This window comes from Harmonia axyridis, chromosome 3 (genome assembly GCF_914767665.1).
Source record: "Harmonia axyridis chromosome 3, icHarAxyr1.1, whole genome shotgun sequence".
Classification (NCBI taxonomy): Eukaryota; Metazoa; Arthropoda; class Insecta; order Coleoptera; family Coccinellidae; genus Harmonia; species Harmonia axyridis.
This window is the reverse complement of record NC_059503.1, coordinates 27,809,723-27,834,000: the sequence shown is the minus strand read 5'-3', so window position 1 is coordinate 27,834,000 and position 24,278 is coordinate 27,809,723. Positions and strand designations below refer to the sequence as shown.

The 24,278-nt window shown below is 33.2% G+C and overlaps 4 protein-coding genes across 4 annotated transcripts; 1 reads left to right on the top strand and 3 right to left on the bottom strand.

Moving 5' to 3' along the window:
• Window positions 1–216: 216 nt before the first annotated feature.
• LOC123676473 (PAX-interacting protein 1-like) lies at window positions 217–13,897 on the bottom strand. Its single transcript, XM_045612376.1, has 10 exons — window positions 13,695–13,897; window positions 10,444–13,630; window positions 8,872–9,119; window positions 7,771–8,060; window positions 6,796–7,034; window positions 6,119–6,226; window positions 4,909–5,195; window positions 4,480–4,711; window positions 4,098–4,407; window positions 217–953 (listed from the first exon to the last, which is right to left on the bottom strand). Exons 1-10 carry the CDS (start codon window positions 13,788–13,790, stop codon window positions 383–385), a joined length of 5,568 nt encoding a protein of 1,855 aa, XP_045468332.1. The 5' UTR covers window positions 13,791–13,897; the 3' UTR covers window positions 217–382.
• A 237-nt stretch (window positions 13,898–14,134) lies between these two features.
• On the top strand, window positions 14,135–15,617 carry LOC123676476 (synaptosomal-associated protein 29). Its single transcript, XM_045612379.1, has 2 exons — window positions 14,135–14,705; window positions 14,779–15,617. The coding sequence occupies exons 1-2, from the start codon at window positions 14,292–14,294 to the stop codon at window positions 15,097–15,099; spliced, it is 735 nt and encodes a 244-aa protein (XP_045468335.1). The 5' UTR covers window positions 14,135–14,291; the 3' UTR covers window positions 15,100–15,617.
• Window positions 15,618–16,097: 480 nt separating this feature from the next.
• LOC123676475 (serine/threonine-protein phosphatase alpha-2 isoform) lies at window positions 16,098–22,060 on the bottom strand. The gene is made up of 7 exons (XM_045612378.1): window positions 21,845–22,060; window positions 21,615–21,746; window positions 21,266–21,506; window positions 21,110–21,204; window positions 20,888–21,054; window positions 19,251–19,380; window positions 16,098–17,152 (listed from the first exon to the last, which is right to left on the bottom strand). Exons 1-7 carry the CDS (start codon window positions 21,897–21,899, stop codon window positions 16,989–16,991), a joined length of 984 nt encoding a protein of 327 aa, XP_045468334.1. The 5' UTR covers window positions 21,900–22,060; the 3' UTR covers window positions 16,098–16,988.
• A 259-nt stretch (window positions 22,061–22,319) lies between these two features.
• Window positions 22,320–23,872, bottom strand: LOC123676474 (probable phenylalanine--tRNA ligase, mitochondrial). The gene has a single exon (XM_045612377.1). The coding sequence runs from the start codon at window positions 23,760–23,762 to the stop codon at window positions 22,461–22,463; it is 1,302 nt and encodes a 433-aa protein (XP_045468333.1). The 5' UTR covers window positions 23,763–23,872; the 3' UTR covers window positions 22,320–22,460.
• Between the last annotated feature and the right edge of the window lie 406 nt (window positions 23,873–24,278).

Genomic DNA, 24,278 nt, shown 5'->3' with positions numbered 1-24,278 from the left:
GAATTGACTACTTCTGTTTCACAATATTAATGAGTTTAAAATGCTTTTAGGAGGCTCACAGCAGATCCTTGCTTTCATAAAGATAGAGAATTTAAGTTTTGTACATAATTACAATTATTGAATTTCATGCTTTCCTCATCACATATCTGAAAAATCTTGATATTTAAAGTTATTAGGGATTTAATGGAGTAAATAATCTTAGATTAAAAGAACACATTAGTTAAAAAATATATAATAAAGAAAAATCTTAACAGACTTTTTTAAGAGCTCTGTAAAAACGAACATTTTTTGCCATAAAACAGAAGATGGTGTTCCATCAACCCCCGGGCCTGAACTTCTCCAGCGCACACCATCAAAAACTGACTTCTGCAAGAAGGGCACCTTAATCCACCACATTTATCGACCAAGGTTCAATCTCTATCTCTTGGGACATAACGGCATGAAATATCAACTCCGTATTACAAATGTACTTGATCTTCTCCTTCTTGTTACGCAGGAGATCACCGGTCAAATGGACATCCGATTCTACAGTCACTATGAAATATGTGTGTGGCGCTGTCTGGTTAGTGGCCTCGATCTGCGCTGCCGTTCTTCTCACGTCTTCCACCGTTCCACCGCAGTTCTCGATCACTTTGCGCACCATTCGCTCGTTGGGGAAGACGTGCGGAGTTACCCAGAAGCTCTTTCCCTGGAACAGCCGATCGCGATCTCGTCTTTCCAAGAGAGCGTTGATGTCGCAGCCGTATGTTTGGTTGAAGTCTGCCACGTCCTCGAAGGGGTACTTTGAGGGGTCCAGGAACTTTCCAGCAGCTTTGGAGTCCGTCAACCATTTGAGTGGAACAATCGGTATCTGGCGCGGTATGCAAAGCAGGAGCTTGGCGGAGCGCTCTAAGCGTTCCAGCACCAAATGAGTACAGGCGCGGGAGTCGTTGGTAATGGTACCGTTAAGAGATCTAGAAAAGAAGATTTTTAATTGTATTTTAAAGATTCAGATATTCTGCATTATTTGTCGAAATAACAAAAAGTTATTTTATAATTTGAGTAAGAGCAGGTTCACATGACAAGCGCTCAACGCTGAATTTTAGCATAGTGTTCACATGATGCGCGCTTGCAAAGCGTTGAGTGTATCTAACGTAACCTAACTTTTGTTGAAAAAACAATCAATCACCGTTTGACCTTAGGACGCCGGTATGTCGAATGTACAGTGCATCCCATTTTGGGTGAGACTGCCAGGTTTCTCGCTTGTTATTTAAGATAAAGCCTTGCGGTTTTCACGTTCCTGTCCTACTTTTTCGTGAAACTCAAGTTGGTCTTATCAGATTTAGCATAACTGTTTCCGTTCAAGAGATACAGGGCGATTTTGGAAATTGATACTTTTCGGACCCCTCCTTTATCTCCGAAGTTATTAGAAATAATGCTGAGGTGAAAACTACGTCTGAATCAGAATTCTGCGTAGAATCCAGTGGCGTACTCAATTTTTTTTTTCGGGGTATGGTTTTGAAGATTCAACACAAACCTATATTTTTTTTAATGGAACACCCTATATATCATTACTTCTTTGAATTCGTTATTTTTTTCCCTTCAGAATAATGTATGATACTATATAGGTAGAATGGTCAGAAATGTTAAAAAAACACTAAAACATCAAATAATGATGATTTTTTGTTAATGAGCAATGGATTTCTCATATAAAAAAAAGGTTCAATTGGATAATTTTAATTTGTGATTTTTATAAATAGTAGAGTAAGCAAATAAAGATAATACACTCATCACTAACATGAAAAACAAAACGTAGGTACCTACCTAATAGCAACAAATAAATAATACAAAAATTCATAAACATTGCATGATATCTTACAGCTTAAACTGTTCAAATTACTGTCCATTTTCCTCTAATACATAATTGACAAAACTTTTCAATACGCCTGAGTGCATTTAATATTATAAAAAGGCGGTTTTGTAAATCCTGGAAAACTGCTTCTCTTGATGCACGAAGTTCTTCGAGACTGTTATGTCTTTTACTGTAGTATATTATATGTATTAGGGAAAATGGACAGCAATTTGAACAATTTAATCTGTAAGATATTATGCAATGTTTATGAATTTTTTTATTATTCATTTGTTGCTATTAGGTAGGTACCTACGTTTTTTTTTTCATATTAGTGATGAGTGTATTATATTTGTTTGCTTACTCTACTATAAATAAAAATCACAAATGAAAAGTATCCAATTAATCCTTTTTTCATATGGAAAATCCATTGCTCATTAACAAAAAATCATCATTATTTGATGTTGTATTGTTTTTTTAACATTTCTGACCATCCTACCTATATAGTATCATATATCATTTTGAAGGGAAAAAAATAACTTATTCAACGAGGTAATGATATATAGGGTGTTCCATTGAAAAAAATATAGGTTTGTGTTGAATCTTCAAAACCATACCCCGAAAAAAAAATTGAGTACGCCACTGGATTCTACGCAAAATTCTGATTCAGACGTAGTTTTTACCTCCGCATTATTTCTAATAACTTCGGAGATAAAGGAGGGGTCCGAAAAGTATCAATTTCCAAAATCACCCTGTATCTCTTGAACGGAAACAGTTATGCAAAATCTGATTAGACCAACTTGAGTTTCACGAAAAAGTAGGACAGGAACGTGAAAACCGCAAGGCTCTATCTTAAATAACAAGCGAGAAACCTGGCAGTCTCACCCAAAATGGGATGCACTGTACTTTTGGCATAATGCGCAATAAATTGAGAATTTCACATAGGCCGTTAAATATTGACACCAGTTTTGCAGAAAATATCGTAAAATCTATTGTACTCTATCCATTTATGTCAGAATAAGAGATGACTACAATTATGAAGATACACTTTATACTTCTCCACTGAAAAATCAAGTCTTATATTATACCGAGTATCCTGTGCAACAGACTTTTAACACATTACTTCATCAACAAAGGAAAAGTTGATTGACTAGAATGCAACATTTCGTTTATACAGCAGACTCATTGAAAATATACATATATGTACTCGCATAATAATTTCTTCTTTTCTTCATTGTCATTTCCTTGCTACCGATTTCAAGAAAAAAATTTCAAACAATTATTCAATAATCTTCAGGAAAATCTGAATTATTATAAGATCCAATTGGTAAACTGAGATCAATAAATTAATAATAAGTTTTGTTACTTATTCATCCAATCTTTAACGGCGATTAATGAAGATTTGATAAACTGGTATAACAATCAGAAAAAGTAAGACTACAAGAAACATCCTGTATGTCGAAAATAAGGCATGTTTGTAGTACTTTTTTCCTTAAAATTATCCAAGGAATCTTTCATTTACCTTTGTACCTCCAATTTAGGAACACCCTGTATGCTTCATGAAAATATAAATGCAATATATTAATACCAGATTGTAATTATACCTGTTTGAATTGTTCATATGAATTTCTGTGAAGCGTATTATATAATTTTTTTTGAAAAAACAAAGCAATTAAATTTTTTTAAACAATGAATTCTTAATATTTTCAATCTTCTTTTTCTTCTTCAGGTGGCGTCTTTGTTCCGAAGTTTGGCTATTCTCGATACTGCAGATCTAAACAATTGGCAGTTGTTGCAATTGTACCATTCTCTAAAGAACTTGAGAGAATATTTTCAATAAAAAGCTGCATTTTGATACGTAACTGTAATTTAAAAATTACATCTAAATTGAATATTCAATAAGCATAGCCGGAACTTAAATTATAACCAAAAAAATTCGAAACAAATTATTTTAATGATATACATTATTGATCTCAACATTGAAGAGAGAAAAATTAAGAGAGAGAGTTTGAGCCACCGGTCATGTGACCATGAAGGAGAGAATAGAGGCGTTTGAATTTCAACCAATGTTTTGCAATTGATTTCTAAATGCAGTTCGATTATATGAGTGTTCCTTTGATTAATTAAGATAACCAAAATTCAATTTGGTTATAACTACAGAAACAACTTCACCGAGATATACAGACCCTAATCTGTATTTTCAATAAATCGAGTCAGTTCCCTTGGAAGAAGTTACCAAATGGCAAATTTAAATAATAATTAATCTTACTTTACGATCTTGACAGCATGCCCGAGCGGAGACAAAAAATTGGAAAACATGATGTGATACTCCGGATTTGGGATGGGGCTCTCTTTGGCCACCATAGCATCATCCTCACAGTCGAAATCATCGCTTTCGTCGTCTCCATCTGAAGATATTTCAACATAATCGTCATCGTCTGAATCTTCATTGTCATCTGTGGAATTTTCTTCCTCCTCCAGCATTCTTGATCTCTTTTCAAGTACAGATTCCCTGGGTGTTGTCTTCTTCACCTTTTCATAGGCTTCCTGAGATATATTGATGGGCATTTTCCAACCATCTGAGATAAAAGAAAAACATCAGTTCCTTATGAAATCAATTACATACATTAATTGGGACTCCAAATACTTACGCATGATGTTAGGACACAGTTTGGGGTCAAAGCCAAAGTTGGGGGGATCACTATATTGCTGATACACAACATTCTCGGTCTGCTGCATAGCGGAAAAGTTGCCAAGCAGTATATCAGTGAGCCACTGAACGTTCACAATCGGTATACCCCATTGCTTGGCCTTCTTAATTTTATTACCCTTTAGATGTTTTGCCACCAGTAAGGTATTGTGTTTGGACAAGTATTCAGTGTACTGCAACATGAAATAAATGAGATTAAGAGTTTATATTTAAACTAATACCATTCTTATTTCAACAGATTCTGTATGAACTATAGTTGCAGCATCCACTCAATTAATCATAATAAAACTAGAAATGTCCTTTTGTGCCACTCATATACTAGCCAAAGTCAAACAATAAAACAAGTTATTCTGGACTAGATTCAAGCTACCTTTGCGCCAATGTTTAAAACCATTTGATGGACCCTTCCATTGATCTGGCCCTCAAATCCTGAAGTGGATATCAAATACTTAGTACAAGGGTACGTGTCAATGTAGATTTTGGGTATATGAAGTGCTATCCAGGGAGGCAGCAACTGTCTCCTTTTAATCACATCCTCAAGCCAGTAAAGAGTAACACACCTTTTGCAATCCCTGAGTGCTTGCATTACAATACCATGGCGTTGTGTTGAGCATAATATGTGCGTTACCCTCGCGCAATACTGTTGTTCCACTTCACCTGAGAAATTAATGAATTTTAAGAAAATAAAACAAGGTTATGTTGCGTTAGATCGATAACCTTGTATTTGTTTGTCGAAGCAGAAGTCAAAGGGCTCTTGATTTATATGAAATCCGCTGCTTTTCAAGCTTCCAACCCTTAGCTAGGTTTATGGATGAAACATGCGTTAAATACTGATATTGCTCCGATTATGAAGTCTAACTCTTTCAAGTATAATTTTCAAGTAATTGATTGACATACAAAAGGATTACATAGTTTTGTAGTAACAAAAATATGTTGCACTTTACATTGTTAATAATCTCCTAGTAAAATAATTAATAATGCTTTCCATCCCTGAAAATAATCCAAAATAGGATAGTCGAAAGTTTTTTCATGTAAGAGATGTTTGACCCCTATAGCCAATGATTAAGATGTCTAAAAACATGGTGTATGCACTCGTCAATTTTTGAATTCCAAATTCCGCAATTACACAATACAATCCTTTATTTGTCAATATCCAATTTTGTTGGTAGTAAAAATATAGAAATCATCAAAATTGTTTTAATTATGATCAACTACTAAATAGTAACGTCTGAAGTAGTTCAATATTTGAAATATACCTGTGTATGTGATGATAAGGGGAGAAAATTGATAATTTTCTTTTGAGTAATTGTTCTCTAAAATGGCTATCATTTCGTCACAATGTCTGTAATAATTTTTTTTCACTATTTTTTGGTTTATTACTTCCAATAATAAGCGTTTGGAATCGTTTGAGGAAAAAAAGGTTAATATTAATGCTATTTGCTTTTGACATCCTCTTTTCATTGGAAGTTTTTTGAGGAGGAACTAACAGAATTATTAATAATCTAATTAATATTCACTATTAAAGGATCACAATTAAGTACCTTAATAAATATAAAATAATAAGGTTTCATCAGACTTACCCCCATGGCTTTCCACTTTTTGTTTGAAATTTGGCATTATCTTTTTTAGGGTATTTTCCACTTCCACAACCACAAAGACGCAACCCAACAAGAATTTATCTTCCGGTACTGAATGAAAAAAAAAAAATTGAATATAAAAAGATTCCACAATATCATTTCAAATTGTTTTTTACTGGTAATCAGAATAAGTATGTCATTTCGATGAAAAAGGAATACGCAAGTGCTCGAAGTTCTACATGTTGAACTTCATACACTGAAAATTTTATAACCGTCCCCTGAAATTTTCACAGTTTACATTTTGGAATGTGTATATCCAAAAAACCATTTGGATGAAATTTGGTATATAAATCGATTGCTTTATTGAATTGATCCTCCCAGCTTAATAAAGAGATACATAAATTTTGAAGAGAAAAAATCAAGGAAACGAAATTTGAAGAACTTCTCGAAAACTTAATTCATATAATCAATTTTGATTCGAATTTCGAAATAGATCACCTCAGGTTCGAATCCTGCCCTAGGTATTCATTAAAGTTATCACGTTTTCTTCACGTTTCTAACATATTTTGCGTTAGGAGAGGGGGATAATAAACCATAGCGTAAAAGTTGCGGTATTTTTGACCCAAGGTTAAATATTCCTAAAAAATGGACAAACTAGAATGTAGAAAAGTTCAACTCACGCTTCAGATTGGGATTGTGGCCATAGAAAGGTCCAGGTCTGTGTTGCATTGGAACTGAAGAAGAAGTGGCCTTAGGCGAAGACTGCACCTGTTGCTGTTCTTGAGAAGGGCCTGCTATAGACGGAGGCGCCGATGGCCTAATTTCGCTACTCAAGGATCTCCGTTGTTGTTGCATGGCTAGTAGATCTAGCGGCCTATTGTTAGCATTCAAAGAAGCGTTATGTTGTGCCGTCATAAGTCTGAAAAATAGTGTTAATCACTACTTTTTATTATCATGAATTCCTTTATTAAGTCTAAGCAGTAGGTAGTTTGAGATTGAAAATATTTTGAAGTTATTGAAATTTTTTATGTCCTCTGGGATTCTAATGCTGAATTTTCGACCTCGTGCTAACTTCGGGAAAGGGGCAATAGCATAATTTTTACTTTTCAGTCTTCGCCTACAAAAGTCCTTCAAGTCAACCGGAAAGACTATTCTAGAACGATGTTTAAAAGCAACAAATGTCCAACGAAAATCAATAAGTAGTGAGATACATCATTTTGCAAAAATACCACATTTGGATTTGCATTGTAATTAAAATTTGACATTTTCATTTCATTTATCTAGAGAAATAGAAAATACTTTGAGAGGAAAACCATTTCTAAATATAAAACAAGAACGCTGAGTACTTCTGTACAAAATTTTTCAATAAACTATCACCCCCAAGCAAGGACGACCCTGAACAGTTTCAAGAAGCGAATTTTTCAACTATTACTGAATATAGAACCATATTCACTGAATGAGTTTTTTGAATATTGAATGAAGATCAAATATTTTCGACCCTGTTTCATTTCGAGAGATGTGTAAGCTTTCTCTATTTCTATTTTAAACTTAAACTTTAAAATTTGCTAAAAAACTTTTTTTTACATCTTCGGACTGCTAAAATAAATCTAGTATAAAAAAAGTGTTTCTGTAAGAAAATTGAAGGATCAACCAACCTTAAAGTGCCTGCAGCTGATGGTTCAGGTAAGGTGTCTTGTGCGGCCCCCACCGCGTTGCCTCCACTCTGCAGTCTAATGCTTAACATATTTGCTAAAGCAGTTTTTGTTTTAGGATTAACCAGCACTTGACTTTGTCCAACAGATGGGTCCTGTATAGGAACTGGAGGCTCTGCTATGGGTGCTTGAGCCATGGGCCTGACCATGGTAGGTTGTTGAGCCTGTTGCAGGTTTGGTGTCGCTGCTGCCTTTTGAAGCTGTTCTCGCTGAAGCTGCTGGAGCCTCAGTTGCTAAAAAAAATTTCATTTGTCAAGAAGTCATTTTATTTTATATTTTATAATGGTTTTTTAATAGAAAATAATTAGTTTAAATCTATAAGAGATGATTCCCCAATATTAGTGACCTGTAGCGATCCTGGTGCACCTGAGGATTTTTTAAATCATAGCTTGGAGAATCAGTCCTGGTTGAAGAAACCCTCCCGATCTTGGAGCAAATTTAGTATTATTCCCTTGAATATTGAGGAAAATATAACCGAAGAACATCTCTGTGGAAGAGTATTTTTTATTGATTTAAAATTTTGTAATACTTTCGTCATTAATATATATGAAACTGTTAATACTGTGACATATAAATTTCTAAATGATTCTCTCTCATCCTTCAATTTATTGCGGTGATTTGAATTGTCATCATTTAATATGGTATATAATGGAAACTAAAACATTTTACTCATTTCTGGTTCTTTTCTTTTTTGTTTTCAGATTTAATTATAATATATGCGTCGCCAACTTTCGGTGAAAAGAAACGAAGAAAATATTTTATTTGGATGAAGAAGATCTTCAATATAAATATGTCAGCTTATTTTGTAAACAAATACACAAACCAATTGCTATATATACAGGTTGGCCGAGTTTTTGCTGAGGTTATTATCTGTGCTCTTGTATCATACATTGAAATATATGATGCCCCGTTCACATTTCCTCTGCTAATACTCAGATTTATCTACATATTTATTGTTTGAAATTAACAATTTTTTGTATTGCTCTACCTCAAGAATATAATTGAAAAGTAGAGGAATTAAATTCGTCAATTTTTTGACCTTACCTTCAGCTTGAGTTGGTTTTGCTCCTGCACCTGGGAGGTGGTCTGTTGGATCGGACTCAGGCCTGGCGTCTGGTTCAATCCAGAAGGTCCCGCACTAGGTGACGAACCACTTGCCTGCTGTTGGTTCATAGTAGTCGAACTGACTGTCTGCTGTTGTAGGTTAGTGGGTAACACTACACCCTGTTTATTAGCCTGTTGTTGGAGCCAGGCCATTTGTTGTTGGGGGTTTAGACCCGCTGGAACGGGACCTGAGATATATTAATTTCATTAAGTGTAATACTTTGCAGGGTAGTATCAGTATTTCTATGAAAGAAAAGTTTATTTACCAATGAAATCGAACGCCATTCATTAACAAAGAAACACTGTCTAGTGCATACTTATTACTTAATTTTCTCCAAAATGAAAAAAAATCAAAACTTTCTAGAATACTTGGTTGCCAAGCCGCTAGGTCTTGTTCACTTAGTGCTACCGACGCCAAAATTAATTACTTCATTTACCGAAAGTTGAGAACCAAAAATGAGAGAATTCCCATATATTTATCAACAATACTATCTAGACTAGACACATTAAATATGAACATATAGTTTAAATGATTGCTTATGGTTATGATTCATGTATTAACAGAATTGGTATTCACCAATTTTTTTATTTTACTAACTGATGAAGCTTAAATATATAAACAATAATGAGATGCAATCTGATCTATTCAAATCATAGAAAAAATAATAAGGTTATTGAAGTACACTATAAGCATCACAAACCTTAAAATTTCTTAAAGCTCTTGATACTTAATATGCTTTTTCCACCATGATATCGTGATGTAACACATAAGAGCCCTGACCTCATTTTTACAATAGTGTTGGTTAGATCCACGAATGAGAATTTGGAAATTTTAAGTTGAATATAAATTTCATAATCAATCTGTATAATTTTTCCATAATCCCATATGTAAAACAAGCTCTATACACATAAAAGAAGAAATAAAATTTTCTTGTCATCATTTAGGAGCATTTCGACTGAAACCTGCATGATGAATGATCCTTCACTTACACTTTTCAACAGAAAATGAGTATTCGAAACCAGGGATCTTGGCCATTTCGTAAGAGCTCAAAAAAAAATTTGATAATGAAAAAAAGAATTGACTTGAGGATGTTCACTATCCCAAGTCAAAACTGAAAAAGGAAAGAATGAAGAATAACCACGTCTATGGCAGTAAAAAATCACACATGGTTTGAAAAAAAAAAAAAAAAACATTCTTCAGGTGCGTAGATGAAATTAGGTCTAAGGGGTCAGATACACTTTTGTTATTGAAAAAAAAAAACGTAAATTTTCTGATTAGAATAGTTTGAGAAATAATTGAAGGGAAAAGTCTCATAAAGTTACAGACAGAAAAAGTCCCATATTAATTATGACAAACTCATAGAATCCTGTTATTTGTCGTTAAGAAAGGACATGGATTGCAATAAATTATCCATTTCATTTAATGTGCAATGTAGTTTTTTGTACAATATTTCTCTACAAATTATGAAAATCAAAGATAAATGATTAAATTTTATTTTAGAAAATACTTGCCCCTAATCAAAATATGGCCAGAGCCCCTTTGCTGGGCCTGCTTCAACATCAGCTGCCTCTGTTTTTGTTGCAACCTAGCAATGAACAATGCTTGCTGTTCCGGCGGCATTTTCTGCAGTTGGTTGTGGGTTTGAGCGTCCAGATGTATGAACTGTCTGGGTTGAACGCCCTGTCCTTGTTGGCTACCAGGAGGCCACTGGACTCTCTGCCCCTGTTGAACATTCAGAGGTTGTCTAGGAATCTGAGGCTGTCCTGGAGTTTGCTGCTGGGCCCATAGTTGCTGTTGTAGATGGGGACGAGCTGCTTGAGCTTGCTGGATACTCTGCTGTTGTGAGAATTGATTCTGTTGCTGCTGCTGCACCTGAACAGAGGCTTGCCCGTTTCCGTCTTGCTGTTGAACCTGTCCGAACTGCTGCTGCTGCTGGTTCTGATTAAACTGCTGCTGAATGATCTGCTGATTACTGCCGACCACCTGTCTAACCTGAGTCAAAGGATTCCCTCCCAAAATGGGCTGCTGTTGAGATTGCAATTGCTGTTGCTGATTTTGTAACTGCTGTTGATTTTGTAACTGCTGTTGTTGTTGTATGATGTTACCAAACTGTTGATTTGTACCCTGAGCTATGGGATTTTGAGCTACCTGCTGATGGCCGATCTGGTTCTGACCCAATTGCTGGTTCAGTTGGTTCAACTGCTGATTTATCAGCTGGTTCTGGTTTAGTCTCTGGGGAATGTTGCCTTGGTTTATCTGCTGATTCAAAATGTGATTCAGACCAAGGTTTATTTGCTGCCTGGGGGATTCTGTTAATTGCTGCTGATTCTGCACAACTTGCTGATTCTGTTCAGTTTGGTTCAGAGTCTGTGTAATCTGTGGATTCAGCTGCTGACTTTGCAACAACCTCTGTGTTTGAGTCATCTGTTGTGGTTGACCTAGTGCTTCGTTCAATTGATTCTGACTGAGTTGCTGATTTTGGCCTAAAGATTGCAGCAACTGTTGATTTTGGTTCAAATTGCCTTGGATCAATTGGTGGCCTTGGTTCATTGCTTGATTAACCTGTTGCTGTTGGTTCAGACCCTGATTGAGTTGCTGTTGATTCTGAACTAAGCCTTGATTCAATTGTTGATTTTGGCCTATACTTTGATTTCTTTGGTTTTGATTTTGCCCCAATGATTGATTGATCTGTTGGTTCTGAACAATACCTTGATTAATCTGCTGATTTTGCAACATACCTTGATTAACTTGCTGACTAGTACCTATTTGGACCTGGCTCATTTGGTTCTGCTGCTGTTGTATGGGACCCAGTTGCTGATCTACTTGGCCTATTTGATTATGATCCATGAGATTTTGTCCTAATTGTTGATTCTGTCCAATAGATGTTGAATTTTGTTGTACCAATTTGAGCTGTTGCAAATGCTGTTGATTTTGGTTGACCATGCGGTTCTGATTGAGCTGAATCTGTTGGTTTTGATTCAGTGGTTGTCCAATTTGTTGATTTTGGAGTATTTGTTCAGAAGATAACTGCTGGCCCAACCTTTGACTCAGTTGTGCTTGTCGTTGCGCAAGTAATTGACTTATCTGATGGTTTTGAGCAAGTTTTTGCTGATTCAACTGCTGAGCTCGATTCTGAAGTTGAGATAATTGACTTGGAGTTAAATGTTGAGTATTGATCATCTGATTACCGCTCAATATTTGTTGGTTCTGATTGATAGAAGTGGATTGAATTGTTTGGTTCTGATTGAGGCCCATCTGCTGTTGATTTTGTTGTAACAACTGCCTTGCTTGGCTTATTTGTCCCTGCTGCAACTGTAATTGTAACAACTGTTGTTGCTGCAGTGTTAACTGTGTTCTCTGCAAAACATTTTGTTGCTGTTGCTGCTGTTGATTTAATCTTTGTTGCTGTTGTTGAAGGAGTTGTTGTTGGAGTTGGGTTGTGCCTAGCTGTCCCCTCAACTGTTGCAATGAAGGTCTGTTGATATTACGGTTGATATTAGTGTTTTGTTGAAACTGTATCTGTTGTCCTTGTGGTAAGTGATGAAGGACAGCCCTTGGACCTTGCTGGGCTACAGGACTTTGTTGTAGTGGTGACTGTGACTGAATGGGTGCCTGTTGTTGTATATTTGCTTGGGAACTCTGTTGGGATTGAAGATTTTGTTGAGCAAAACCAATTTGTGATGACTGTATTGTACTCTGTTGTTGTTGTGCATTCAACAAATTTTGTTGGTTCATTCTCTGTGAATGTATATTCTGCTGCGCTTGTTGCAGAGCATTCTGCACCATTTGCTGCTGTTCAGGAGTCATTTGCTGAGGGATATTTGACATGGTTGATTTGGCACTCTGATTCTGTGACATCTGTAATTTTTGTAAGATTTGCTGATGACTCAGCATTTGACCCTGTTGCAACTGAGTTTGTTCGCCTTGCTTCTGTTGAAAACTAGGTGCCACTACATTTGGAGGAACAATTTCTTTCATTTTGGGTGGATTCTGTGTATGAAGAGCTTGATCAGCTTTTTGTGATTGTTGTTGTGAAATCTGAATTTGTTCTGGTTGATTCCAAGGCATTCTCTGTTTTAATTTTTCCAGTAGAGCCTGAGTAGAACTAGCAACTTCGTCATTACAATCCTTATCTGAAGATTCTGATTCTTCAAAACCAGTAATTGCAGTTGTACTTTCATGATGTACAATTTGAGGTGGCTTAGGCCAATCTAACAAACGAGGATGAAATAAGTCGCATTGAATGAGGGCGTTACTTTTTATACATTCTAATATCCAATCAGGAGTAACAATGCAAATTTTTTCAGATCCTAAACTGATTGCTTTTTCATATTTATTTGTATTTGTGTCCACAGTTACAAGATAGTTACAATTATGGTCCAAATTAAGCTGGACTTTTCCTCCATGATATGTTATAAGAGCCCACAATGACTCCAAATCATCTTTTACTTTGGACAAGCAGAAGATATTTGATGCAAAAATTTGTGGTCGATTATACAGAAACGGTTTGGTGCTCACAAGTTTGTTCAGTTGAGAACTAATCAATATCCATTTAGGTGTTACTGCAGGAACTTCATACACATCAGTAGCGTCTATAATATCTGTTTCTTCAGGATTTTCACCACAAATCAAATGTGTAACAAAGTCAGAGAAATATTTAGACTGATCAGCGCCACCCTTATTCAATAAGGCGATAACCTGAATAGAATAATGGAATTAAATGATAGTGGGTATTGAAAATCATGAAGGGGACTTTTCTCACCTCTTCGGTTACTTCGCCGCTAACATAAAATTTAACATCTTTAAATAATTCAGCTCTAACTTCCAAGTTTTTGAAATTTTCAGATAAGTCACTCATTTTGATGGAACATTGGGAAGTATCGCTTGCAAAATTTTTCAAAATTAACTAATATAGTTTTAATATCATAAAAATAAACATTTAGCATATTGTCAACCTTCAAATAATTGAAGAATAAAGGAATCTTTCATTCTAGCACAGAACAATATGATGCAATCAAACAAAGAAAACTATTCGTCCTCCTTATCATACAGTAAATTGACTAATCTTTAATGGTAACTCGCAATAAATACTAATAATGAATAGCATAATCTAGCGTTTCAGTTTTAACAATACAAAATTTGTGTTGATCTTTTCAAATGAAGATCATTATTCATTTGACAACTGAAGGATAATTAAAATAATAATAATTGTCATAATAGAGGAATGTCAGTGAGTGGTTACTCTTGGCATGGTATCCTATTTTGTTTTCTTCGTTATTATCTGATCATTATTGCTCAAAATTAAGTAATAGTAAATTGGTAGAACTATCTGTGATCTCTTCGTATAAAGAAATCAAAGATGTCTGGATATAATTATAAAAAATCCACGAATCCATTCGAAATTGAGGACGTAGACGATGAAACCTTTTTAAGAAACTCTAGAAGAACTTCCAACACTGCCTTTGACAACCAAGTACTGGCCTATCAAGAAAGAAGAAAACAAATAGAGGAACGAACAGTAAATAGCACAGAGCGAAGTATAAGTGTTTTGAGGGATTCTGAACAAATTGGAATAGCCACTGCTGAAGAACTAATGAGACAAAGGGAAAAATTAGAGAAAACAGATAAACAACTCGATGAGATCAATGCCACCTTGAGATTTTCTCAGAAACATATCAACGGTATCAGATCTGTTTTCAGCAGTTTGAAAAACTATGTGTCTGGTAGAAATGACAGTAGTCCTTCTATATCAAGTACTTCAAGTAATATTAAGGTAAATAATCTATAATATTTCTGTCTCAGAATCTTATTTATGTAGCAGTTTCTTTCAAATTTTGTCTTTCTAGCCATCATCTTCTAATAACTCGATAAAGGAAGAAGTTCAAAATTATGACCGTTATGAAAATCATCCTAGTACGCGTCTTAGACAGACGCAATATGAAACAAACCGTAACCAATCAAGTGGAAAAGATTTTGAGGCCAAGCTAGATGCCAATCTTCAAGAAATGTGCATAAATATAACTAGACTTAAAGGCTTAGCTACAGATTTATCTCTTGAATTAGATTCTCAAAATGATCTCATAAGTACAATAGTGGATAAGACAGAAATTGCTGATATGAATATAGCTAAACAAAATAAAGATATGATGAAAATATTGAAGAAATAATAACTCAGGGTATATTTATCAATCTATAAAAAGTATTGCGATAAAATGTAAAGAAATAAAAACCTCAAATAATTTATTAAATTTTTTATAATCTTGGTTTTTGAGATAACATTTCAACTGTAGTATTGAATTTAATTCCAAATCTTTTCTTTTTATCCAATTGAGTGAAAGTGAATTATTTACAATATATTGTAACAAGAGTATATAATTTTTGAAGCTCTTTTAAATGTATACAGTAAAAGTCTTCTGAATGTATATTAGAGCTATTAATTGTGCAAAATGGATCTTCTTTAATGCACTTTTTATCGCCATGCACTTGTATATGTGACTTTATTGTACTCATTGTGATCTAAGAAAAGTGATCTTTTATGTGGAAAAGCTTTCCTTCTTAAGCTTGATGGTGAAATAATTTCATTACCAGTACAAACGTTTTTTGTGGTAAATTGGAGATATATTGTTGTAATGCTGTACCAAATATTTTTATGGTTGTATGTAAAAAATATACGATTTCAATGTTTCTTTTGTTGGGTTTTTATTATAGATAGATGTTTATTTTATATTCAAATAAACATATATATGTGTATTATGAAACTATAATTCGAAGAAAAGTAATGATAGATTTTTCTAACTCCATAATTAAACATTCCCGAAGTAATAAAAAATGAAATTCCCATTTTGACATCTCAGCTCATGATTAGCCGAACACAGGGTTCCCATCTCACTGGAGAACCATTTAGTATGGATAAAGATTTGAAATAACACAATCAGAACGTGTTTTTGACTTTCAAGTGATCATTTGATTCTTGAGAAAATATTGTTCTCGATTAATAGAAGTATTTGATTCTGCCATCGCAACAACTTTCAATATCCAGTTCTAATTCCTTAGGTAGTAGAAATTAAATTTTTTTTTTAGTGCATTTGTGGTTTAGTTTTAATTAGTAATTTGATTTCATCTGTATCTTATGGAATAGAATATTTTTATAAATAAAACAAGGATAAATGGATGAAATGATAAAATTTATTTGACCAATGCGAAATAATCATATTATGAACGCATATATACAAAAAATTCTTGTAAAATGTGAATAAACACCAATATTGATTTTCTTCAAGGAAAATGACAAACAGATGAAATGGGAAAAATGAAAACAAAACCCGCCACATTCTCAGGCCCTTCAATTCTATCAACCAAAAAAATCAGAATATACCTCTGAGAAAAAACAATATTACAAACAATTAATTTCAACGGGAAATGTAAACTCGCCTTAATAGGATGTAGACAGGATCTGCCATTTTATTCATTGTGAACACGATGGTACTAACATACAGACGTGGAATCTAATCTAAAGGAACTGTAGTCTATTCCAAACGAATTGTAACAACTCTTGAAAAAAAAAAAAAGCAACTTTTCGATTGGGGTCAACCATCTGAAAATCAATAAAATGGCACAAAATTTGAATACTATCATATTTTTGTCATCTAGAAAAAAAATTTAAACTTGCACAAAACAATATAACAGCGCATTCAAATTTTTAATTCATTTACTGTCTGTGTTTGTTTTTAGACCTTAAATACTAATATTACAAATTTATATTAAAATAATAACAGAGTTTCTGATTTTTTTTTTTTGGTAACAAGACCAAACCAATTTTGTCAATTCTCTTCTTCAAGAGAACTTTCTTTGGAATGATAAGCCTAGATTAAAGTTTCAAAATTATCACTGGATGATACAAACATATTCTCTTCAGAATCAACTAAAAAAGTTCAAGAACATGCAAGGAAATTTTCCTGTGTGACAAACATGTCTGGGTGTTTATGCAATATTAGTATTTAAAACTTTGAATAAAACTTTTTACATTACTTATACCTAGTTCATAAATAGACAGAATTCACTTCTTTTTGTTTTTGTTAGTCGCACCACGAGGTGGCGTTGTAGGTCGGCCAGAGTTTGTGTTGTACTGGAATTTCCTCTTGTCTGCAGGCTTTAAGATCTGAAAACTGCACATCAGCGTATCATCCACTGACATCATTGCTCCAGCATTGTCAAATTCTCCTGAGAAAAAAAAAAATCTTCACCTTTTGAATTCTCTTTCCGATTTTAAAAACAACATATTTCTGCAAGTTTTGCAGGACCTCATGATATACCGGAGTAGGAATTCATAACTAAGTATTATCTTGCAGCGATTCAAACCAGTATCAAATGGAAGTGTCCAAAATAAAGCTTGATGAGCAGGGTGTGGATGGCCTATGCATAGTGTTGCTAGTGAAATATCTAAAAGAATAATACTAATAATCTTGAAATCTTTCACTTCAAAATTAATTTTCTATTGAAAATCTGAGGTAGAAAGTGGTTAACAAAATTAAACCAAGAATTCTATTAAGAAAAATATTATCAAACGGAATACCCTGTATTTTTATGTATGCATCAATTCTATACTAATTCGCAGTACAAAGCTATAATAATAATAATATGTCTTTATTGAAGTTGACAGAGGAAGACATTCTATTTAAAATAAAAAATAAATGGATAGGTTTTGAATAAGATGAAAAATGACAAATGATGATGACAAATCTTCCCTAAAATTGTCAATACGATAACTCCCAAACAAAAAGACCTAAGGTGACTTTCCCTCATGGTATATTTTGAGGGTTTCGAATTTCAAATGCCGAGGTTAAGTTCGTAAATGCTAAAAAAAATCAAGAATAATATTTTTAAAAATTACCAAATATTTTCGCGATCATAAAAGCGGCGGAGTTGAATTTTGATATTATATAACAATTGCAAGCTAATCACACCATCGAAACCATAGAAATTCAAAGGAATGTTAGATAAGTAATACCCAATATTTCCGTGTTTACAAATCCGAGAAGTTAAGTGTGTATATATGAAACTATTTAAAACTTTGTTCGAAATTTCTTGCGGATAGTATCATCCCTACCATAAAGAATTTTAAGCAGAATATCAAAAAATAATTATCCAATATTTACTTGACCAACAAACTGCAAAACTGACGCATTGTAGATTTTGGATGTAGATATACGATGGGATTTTCAAGCTAAAAATTCGAGAATAATAGTGGAAAACAAATACCCAATATTTCAGTGACAGAAGATCCAACTAAGTTGAAATTTTGCATGTATGAATATAATAACAATTACAAGCTTTGTGCAAAATTTCTTGTTCACAGATTCTTCAGAATCAAAAATAATTCAAGCAAATATCGAAAAACATGAGGAAAGTCTTGGCAGGAGTTTCTGAGCACTTTTTCATTCATGAGCTAATTGAGCCCACATTTACATATATACATTTCTGTGGTCTCCAAGGTCGCAATAGTAGTTGATTTCAAATACTAATCATTAATATTCTATTGGAAAATGTCAGAGATTCCAAAAAAATTAAGGATTATTCGAACAGTGTGTTAATTTCCTGTACGAATGTATTTCGAAAAAGAATTTTGTTAAGCTTAAAGTACTACCAAAAATTTCAAATTCCCCATTTCTCCAAATAATTGTGAAGTTAAAAGGAAAATCCTGTTTTATACAGTATTCAGTAAATTTTTCAGTTATTACCCAAGTTATTCTTATTTTGCTTGGAATTTTTACCTTACTATTTTTTTGGTTATATTGTTTTTTCAATTTTAGTATTTTATAATTTTTTATTATGTAACCTACCTTGGACTGTTTTAGAAATATCAAGTATCAGTTTTATTGCAAAAATTAACATTAATCGATGAAAATTGCCCAATTATGTAAGCTGAAACTCAGAATGGAAGACATTGCAATCATAAAAAGTAATTGGTGACGTAATCAAATTAATTGAAAAAGTATTTTCAATTGTTTGAATAAATGATAATGTTATTTTTTCTATTTCAATTTCATATTTTTACCTTTTTCAATCTCAATTGAGACAATTGAATTAACTTTTTATAATTGTTGTCCGAGCATTTGCTCATTCTGTGTAACAGCGTACTGGTTTGGATAGTCTGCTGATTGATGTCAAATCGAAATTTTCTAATTGAGAATATAATCTGAAATCTGTTATTTCAAATGTTCAATTATTCTAGATTAGAAGACTTCAATCAAATCGGTATTATTTCAACTGCTATTTTAAAAATAGTCCTCAAGTTAAATAAATAGTACATTGTACTCACCGCAATAATTAGGTGCGCTGAAAAGTGTTACCAACTGCCTTTTAGCGAAAAATTCATAACCATCTTCCACAACTTGATGCGCTCGACAAATGAGATCAAAGTCATGCTTGTGTAGAAATTTGCTCACAACCTGAAAAAGTATTAGTCACATTAGATATCTAATACAAGTTTTAATCATCAACAAAATTTGATCTATGTGGGCAAAATTGGTGATATCTGAACTACAACTTTTTAACCCTAAATGAAGGAAAAAAGAATTGGACATTGCGATTATCTTTTTTTGAAAAACATGCAATGCCATCAACTGCATTCCTCTATCTTTGTTCATTTTCGAATATACAAACACTTTTTCAATAGCAATCCAGTGACATACTATGATTTTTTCTGAACTATAAAATGAAGTTATATTTTCTATAATTATGTAGAGTTAGTATATGGAATTTGAATTATTGAATGTTAAGTAGCTGAATCACAGAATAATATGTATATCTTTATGTATGGTTTAATTACTATTTCACAGTTTAATATCTTAAAGAACTTATACGCATAGAGATATATTAATCTGTGATTCAACCTACTTAATATTCAAATTTCACATACAAACTATATTTTACATGATACCTGTATGAATCTGAGGGGGATATATTATATGTTTTTGAACCAGAAAAAAAAAATTATTACATTTGCTAAGTCATTATAAACTAATTGTTCTATAAGTAAAAAAAAAAATTTCATGTTTTAGCTCAGCAAGGAAACCACATGGAATTAATCAGAGTACGCCATTGCATTGGTATCAATAAGTGTCTGTATTATATCTTCATTTCAAAATAGTAGAATAAGCAGGAACGTATATGTATAATGACCAATGTTGAAATATCCCAAATTTCAATTTTGTTCTATAAATAAAAAACAAAAAAAGATGAGGAATGCAGTTAATAACAATATCAGTTCCTCAGAAAAATCAAGAAAATCACAATGTGGAATTCATTTTCAACTATTTCTTCGGGTTGAATAGTTGAAGTTCAGGTATCACTAATTTCGCCCACCATGTAAATTCAATTTCGCTTATACTTTTATTCTTGAAATCAAATTAGAAATGTATAAAAAGAAAAATCCCAGGCCAATTTTGAAAATTGAGAGGAAATTATTGTATTAGAAAAAATATGGACATAACATTTTTCTACCCTCCAAAAAATATATTCACCTTTCAGTTGATGAGCTTAACAATTATCTATATTCAAAACTAGTATTATTTGACATGCTATTGCAAATTCATACATAATTCAAGACCATTACGTATAAATGCTTGAAGATGTCATTCACTTTAGAAAGTTGTGGCACAACATATTTTGCAATAAATTAATAGAAATCTGAATTAATCATTATATTGTCCTTTTTTATCTTTTAACACATTCATTGCCTCAACAATATCTGCACATCAACTGATGAATTTTTTTATCATAAACAAATCTTGTGAAAAATAAAAATCTCGGAGTTTAGAGCAATTTCAAAAACTTGAATAAATCAATTTTCAAGATTTATGAGAATACTAAAATGACTGATTTTGTCATATATTTTAAACATTATTGAACTACAGTTATGTTACAACTGTAAAAATACAAAAATTGAACACTAACCTCTGCTCCAAAGGTGAAACTAACACCTCTGTCGTTCTCACCCCAGCCATTTTGATCCTTATCTGGATCTGACCACAGCAAATCACAGAGTAGGCCCTGGTCAGGAACATCTGTGGGTCTCATTATTCTCCGAATTTGCTCCATTGACTGTAAGTCGGGACTCAGGCCTAAAATAATGAATTGAGAAATAAATATGAAAATCTGGTTGAATATTATATGTACCTCCATGACAGCAAAAGATTTTTTCATCTACAATAGCAGCTACTGGAAGACAGTTGAAACAATCAGTGAATGTTTTCCAGAGTTTAATGTTGTACCTGTTGAAAAAGATAAATGAGCATTTAATTCATATGAAAGATTTAAATTTCAGCAACTAACCTTCTCTTACACTCATCATAAAATCCATAGATTCTGTTAATTGAGGCGCATTCATGGTTACCACGTAATAAGAAGAAGTTCTCAGGATATTTAATTTTATATGCAAGCAACAGGCAGATAGTTTCTAGAGATTGCTTTCCACGATCAACATAATCTCCCAAAAATAAATAATTGGACTCTGGTGGAAAGCCTCCATATTCAAACAAACGAAGCAGGTCATAGTATTGACCATGGATATCTCCTGCAAGATAACAGATCATTGGCAAGATGGCAAGTTAGATTTAAACAAAAGTAATTAAGAATGATGATGATGATAATCAAGTCGCCATCGATATAAGAGCTAACTTACCGCATATTTTCAAAGGGGCTTCCAACTCCAATAATATCGGTTGAGATAAGAATATTTCCCTGGATTTCAGACATAATCCTTTAATTTCGGTTTCAGTGAGTTGTACGTTTTTACCAGGTCTCGCTCCACGTACTGAAATGAACAAAAATTAAATGAATATATTTTGACAAATAAAGGCGTATGCGACGCCATTAGATTTGTCAACAGAATTTGACCTTCATGAATTTTACCTTCTAAAAGACGGGCTATAATACTATCTATATTCAATTTATCTGCTTCAGCCATTGTCCTTGAGAAAATAATTGCTGTTTTCTGCACTTAGTATAACGAAATATTATATGATGGCTCGGATTTTAGAAGATTTTTTTTAGGAGGCAGACTAACGTTTACCGTTCTTTTGTTGTTCAGTTGTGGAGAAGTAATACCGCTTTCGGCTGACTTTGACAGCTATGTCTACCAACATAAACGCATATTCCTAAAGTTTTCAACCGTATTTATTGCTTTCAGTAAGATTCCTGATGAGATATTTGGATGAAATATTGAAAAAATCATTTAGAATTGAAAATAATTAACAATGGTAGAGTCATTTTCCTAAAATGCTATTCAAAAAGTGTTGAGATTAGTAAAATTTCGACATTTTAGTTGGTATTAGCTGTCAAGTTAACTGGTCAATTCAGGTGTCAATTTTAAAAATAAAATACAAAATGTGTTTACAGTCTTCTTATTGTTGTAATTTATTCTACCTAAAAGTAATTTAATAAATTTGTTTACAAACTCTTGAACCTTCCGTACATATTCTTACGATAAAAATCATAACATTCTTAAAAATTTTATTATTGGAAACAATTATCTTATAGTCACAAAAAGCTGTTTGATAGCTTCTTGTTCAATTTGTTTGTGAATTACATTGACTTCTTCTTGTCTCAATGTGCGTTCCATATGCCTGTAAACGATTCTGTAACAGTGACTTCTTTTTCTGGTTTTTGGATGTATAAAATCATCTTTCAATATAACTTGTTCAACAATGTCGCCCCCAACTGTTCTCACTAAATCATAAAAATCGTTTTCAACATATTCTTTATCCTGCGGTAACCAAAAACTTATATCATTGATGCACTGAGGATATTGACTGATAGATTTGTAAATAACTTTATCATCAACATCTGCATTCTTGAATTGATTTAAGAATCCTGTGTCAGTTGACCAAAATAAACGAATGTCTGGAATTTTGTATAAGCACATAGCTAGTCTTTCTAGGCCTATTCCAAATGCCCATCCTACTTTGTTATTAATTCCTGCATTGGTTAATATTGGTTGTCGCATGATACCACAACCTAGGACTTCCATCCATTTATCCTCATGAAAGACTTCTAGCTCCCAAGAAGGCTGAGTGAAAGGAAAATACGTATCAACCCATCTATATTTAAGGTCTTCGCCAAATAAGCTTATCGCAAGCTGTACAAGTACATTTTTCAATTCAAACTCCAACAGTTTGACTGCTTCCAAAGTGTGACATGTCTGTTTCGATTGGGATCCTATGTTCTCTGTAAAGTCACCTAATTCAAAGATTTCCAGGGAGTCGTCATTAGGAAAAAGTTCAGATCTAGATCTTAAACGCACTCCATCCAACTGGTGGAATACTGGGTAATGTGTACTGTCTATTTCATCTCTTCTATAAACATCTCCCACCATCAGAAAGTTATCTAAACCAGATTTCATGAGCTCAGATTGGTGGGCTGTCATATGAGCCCTCAGTAAATACTGTCTATTAAGATAATAACAGTCGCTTTTAGACCTCGAAACATGATCAGTCGGAATGAAGAGACTGTCAAAATTTTGTTCAATAGATACAATTGGAGAGAGATTGTTCCACATTGAGAACTGGGGGTTACCTCTGGTGTTTCTGAATGACTTGTAAAAATAATTTATAACTCTCTGAGATATCATTTTTAAGGGATGTCCTTTTTGGAGATGGAGATTTTTTCCGAGATGCGATAAAATCTTTTCTGTAACATTAGTATAATCGTCTCTTATATAGTCATTTTTTCCTATATTTATATTGGGTTTGACTGCTTGATGTGCTTCAGAGAATTGACGAAGGCACTTTGTACTGAGAGAATTAGGATGCAATATTTTCTTGAGAAGCATTTTTCCAATTAATTTTATAAACTTTTCATCAGGAAGATTTTTCGTTATAGCAGAAATATATTAATGTTTTGACGTATTTTCGGAAAAAATTAAAGGTTATATAATATTACTGCAACATATGGACTACTAATAATACTAATAGAGAACATATACAATAGATCTGATGAACCTTAGTTTAGAAATACAAAAAAAAGTTCCTTCTTTTTTGTGAATTGGGTATCTATTATAAAGGGTTGTAAATGTTTTGTGATCCTAATTATATTGAAATTTTCAGTCCTGGTAGATCCAGGTCGTTAATATAATGATTAGAGCATTTCCATAAAAGAATGATTAGAGACGGAAACAAACTTGCCACTTTTTATCATTTTAGTATGTCTCGTTGAAGCCTGTGATTTTAATTAAGGACGTATTTCATTAGACGTAAATGATACACGTGATATTGGTAATCCATACACGAAATTTCAACAGTTTTGAACTCCAAATACCGAAGTGATGGAAGTTTAATTGGAGTTATGT

Bases quoted from the DNA above. Each gene is read 5' to 3' on its own strand.
- LOC123676473 (XM_045612376.1), bottom strand. From the start codon at position 13,790: ATGAGTGACTTATCTGAAAATTTCAAAAACTTGGAAGTTAGAGCTGAA. The intron at 4,712-4,908 runs GTAGCTTGAATC...TTCATGTTGCAG, and splicing joins TTTTAAACATTGGCGCAAAG to TACACTGAATACTTGTCCAA. The intron at 954-4,097 runs GTAAGATTAATT...CTTCTTTTCTAG, and splicing joins CATGCTGTCAAGATCGTAAA to ATCTCTTAACGGTACCATTA.
- LOC123676475 (XM_045612378.1), bottom strand. From the start codon at position 21,899: ATGGCTGAAGCAGATAAATTGAATATAGATAGTATTATAGCCCGTCTT. The intron at 21,507-21,614 runs GTAAGTTAGCTC...GTTATCTTGCAG, and splicing joins AGCCCCTTTGAAAATATGCG to GAGATATCCATGGTCAATAC. The intron at 19,381-20,887 runs GTTAGTGTTCAA...ATACTTTTTCAG, and splicing joins GTTTCACCTTTGGAGCAGAG to GTTGTGAGCAAATTTCTACA.
- LOC123676476 (XM_045612379.1), top strand. From the start codon at position 14,292: ATGTCTGGATATAATTATAAAAAATCCACGAATCCATTCGAAATTGAG. The intron at 14,706-14,778 runs GTAAATAATCTA...TTGTCTTTCTAG, and splicing joins GTACTTCAAGTAATATTAAG to CCATCATCTTCTAATAACTC.
- LOC123676474 (XM_045612377.1), bottom strand. From the start codon at position 23,762: ATGCTTCTCAAGAAAATATTGCATCCTAATTCTCTCAGTACAAAGTGC.